This window comes from Limulus polyphemus, unplaced genomic scaffold (genome assembly GCF_000517525.1).
Source record: "Limulus polyphemus unplaced genomic scaffold, Limulus_polyphemus-2.1.2 Scaffold2443, whole genome shotgun sequence".
Classification (NCBI taxonomy): Eukaryota; Metazoa; Arthropoda; class Merostomata; order Xiphosura; family Limulidae; genus Limulus; species Limulus polyphemus.
The window spans coordinates 89,763-93,580 of NW_013668053.1; the positions used below are offsets into that span (position 1 = coordinate 89,763).

At 29.4% G+C, this 3,818-nt stretch overlaps 1 protein-coding gene across 1 annotated transcript in view; it reads left to right on the forward strand.

The window, feature by feature from the left end:
- Positions 1–1,575, forward strand: part of LOC106466973 (smoothelin-like) — a 38,118-nt gene extending 36,543 nt beyond the window's left edge. The window contains exon 9 of the mRNA XM_013927284.2: positions 1,290–1,575. Within this exon, the coding sequence (XP_013782738.1) occupies positions 1,290–1,413 (124 nt within the window). The 3' untranslated portion in view covers positions 1,414–1,575. The remainder of the gene's footprint in view (positions 1–1,289) is intronic.
- Positions 1,576–3,818: the final 2,243 nt, after the last annotated feature.

A 3,818-nucleotide genomic window follows, 5' to 3' on the forward strand; every position in this document is an offset into this window, starting at 1 on the left:
CTTTACAATAAGTATACTGGGCGAATATCACTTATTATGATATCTGTACATGAGAAGGACGAGTAGTGATTATTTACTATAAGTATACAGGCGGGAAATATCACTTAGTATGATCTATACATGAGAAGGACAGTAGTGATTCTTTACAGTAAGTATACAGGCGAGCAATATCACTTAGTATGATCTCTACATGAGAAGGACAGTACTGATTCTTTACAATAAGGCGAGCAATATCACTTAGTATTATCTCTACATGAGAAGGACAGTACTGATTCTTTACAATAAGTATACAAGCGAGCAATATCACTTATTATGATCTGTACATGAGAAGGATAGTAATGATTATTTACAATAAGTATATAGGCGGACAATGTCACTTAGTATGATCTGTGCATGAGAAAGACAGTACTGATTCTTTACAATAAGTATACAGGCGAGCAATATCACTTATTATGATCTCTACATGAGAAGGACAGTAGTGATTATTTACAATAAATATATAGGCGGGCAATGTCACTTAGTATGATCTGTACATGAGAATGACAGTAGTGATTATTTACAATAAGTATATTGGCGGGCAATATCACTTATTATGATCTGTAAATTACAACCACAAAAAAGAAAACCAAACAAAAAATGTGATGACATTTTTCAGTTGCATACTCCTTGGGCAGTTTTAGCTAAGGCTAAAAAAATGTGAGTGCTTTGGTTATTATCATTATTATTAAGCTATACGGTTAATATTGCTAGAATGATTATACGCTACACGATTAGAGTTGTAGAAGATGGGTTAATATAATGTATTGTGTAATTAATTTATGCATTGCAGAAAGAAAAAGGAGAAAAATACAAAACTTTAAAGTTGTACTTTTAATTACACATTGTGTCGTTATTCAACGCATATTGGATTGTAGTTATAAATTAAAAGATATGTTTAACTAGAATCGGTATTAAAGGAGTAAAATCAATAAACATAATATAATAATATAAACATAATATAAACATATTACTTATGTAAAAGATTACTTATATTTTTTCCTCTTTATGATAGTCCACACCTTGATAAAAAAATCTATTTAATATTCAGTTTGGTAAGTTTCTGGTGGTTTTTTTTTGTAATTTAGCATAAGCATTCAGTCATATTTCCAAGTTTAAAATCGATATGATTTTACGGCAGATTTGGAATCCAATTTATTTTGTTTTTATTATTCTATTTTAAATGCACACACACACACATATAATTGCTTTTTCAAAACTTTGACCAAATTTATTATTAATCTTAATTATAGGGAAAAAGCTGACATTTTCCCGCTTTTAGACGTGGAGGATATGGTTCTGATGAAGAAACCAGACTGGAAATGTGTATTTACTTATGTTCAGAGTTTGTACCGACATCTCCGAGACCGTGACTAGAAAAAAATAAATATAAGGAAAATCAGCACATTTATTATTTGTTTAATTATATGTGGGTGTAAATAAACTGTTCGCATACAAGTTAACTGTACAGAAAAAATTGCACCAAACTAACTATACTAAAATGGGTCTTTGTGCTTGCGTGTCGTTAGGGGTTCTTTTTTTGAAAAGTGATATTTAATGTATGTACATTTCTAGCTTTTGTACACAAATATTAATATAACATTAATATTATTTATAGATTTATATTGAGATAAACAATAAATTATGAGTGATTTAATACTTTCCACGATAAACATTGAATCACGGAATCTGTTTCAACGTTCATATATATATTACTTTTTGAAATGACTGTCATTCACTGAAAACGTTATTATCATTAATGCATATTCAAATTGTGGTAAGTTTTCCTTTCTTTACTGTTCGATGTTTATTTTGGAAAACTGTCAGCATTTTTAATATTTTAAAATCTCTACCCATGTTCTGACATACCAAATGTCTAAAAATGAAGTTACATTCATAGTTTAAACTATTTATAAGACGTACCTTAGTTATACGGAACTAAGATCAAACTAGGCATGTCAGACTTGTGTATATAATAAAAATAATTTTTGTATCTTGTTTGCTTAGGTTTTAGAGAAAATAACAAAACCGCTTTGCATAATTTTACCACATTAATATATAATGATGAATAAAGTCTACATTTTAGACCTATTTAGACGGTGTTTAATGATCTTCTTATTAGAATTAATATCATAGTTAGTGATTCTTCCTCCTCGTACAGCTGGTACGGGATTCTTCTGGAAGCAAAATAGAAAAACAAGCCCGTTCATCTTTATGAGATGAGTATTTACGAAGGTCTTACTTAATAATTAAGTTGGTAGTTCAAATGTCGTTACTGCTATAGAATATTAAACAAATGTTCGTGGATAAAGAGCACATGAACTTCTTGATTTAGGTTTTCATCTACAAGTATGGTCTTTCTATGCTGTAGAATTATTCTTTCCTTTATTTGAAACAAGAGGGAATCCTCAATAGCCGCGGCACTTGAAATTCTTTTAGGCAGGACTAGAATGAATTAATCTTTGAGAAATTTTTTCCTTTTTATCAACTATATTTTTGTGCGCCAGCAATACAAAGAGTGGGGAGCGCGTATACCTGATTCAATTTTATTACTCATCAGGACCTCTACCAGCTGGTATACTCTCAAATTAAAATTCTTTCAGGCAGGATTAGAGTACATTAATCTATGAGATCTTGGGCGTGGTAAAATACATCAATCGAAAGTGTTTGACCCCCTGAATCCAAAACTGTAATCATATCTCAAATCGGTCAAGAGATGATGGAGCTATGATCTAAAATTGAATTTTGCTGTTTCATGTTGTACAAATTAATGTTGTTTTCTTTAGTGATCAGACGTCTTACATACTTTCATGCCCCTCAGTGGCACAGCGATATATCCGCGGACTTACAACGTTAGAAACCGGGTTTCGATACCCGTGGTGAGCAGAGCACAGATATCCCAATGTGTAACTTTATGCTTAACTTCAAACAAACAAAACATACTCTCATGTAATTATCACAAAAATTCAAGCAATAGAAGTCATATCGGTTTTGTTCCTTCACAATGAAATTGAAGATAAAGTTTATTCATACGGCTCTCACTTAAGTGTAATCATAGAAAATATATGATTACTTTTTATTAGTTTTATGTTGTATGTGACTTTTTATAATACAGCCAATAATTATGTTAAGGGAACTTGCATGAAAATCCGACTTCCGTATGTTTGTGATTGAATTATTTGAAGCATATGTATATTTCTCTTACATATATTTCTTTCTTTGAAACTTCGACCAAACTGATTATTGATGTGAATTGTAGGAAAAAAGTATACATTGCACAATTTTGTATTCTGTCGAAAACTTAACATAGTTAAGTGAAAGTCTAATGAAAAATATACTTATAAATAATATATATATATGTTTTAAAGAAATTTAGTTATGAATATAATTTAAATTTTCAGATAATACTATTAAAGGCAGAGTTCATTTTATTACAGGATTTTGTTTGATTGTACAAAGTTAAGAAAAGTTTTAACCATAAAAACATTACATGATGTTTCATAGATATACATTTTATCAAAGTATTTTAAGTGTAAGTTTTCTTTTTCATCTTCACATTATGTATCCTGAAATGTGCCAGTACTATATTTTAATACTCTCCTAGACGGTATAGAACACTAATTGAGATATTTTTTTATATTTATTAATCATCAATTATCCTGATTTTCTTTGCTTTTGGTAATCATATCTAAGAGAAAAAAGCGAGAAATTTTAAAAGTTCGAACAGTAATAATATTTATAATATTTTCATATTTTTTTAATAAATAAATATTATGCAGTAA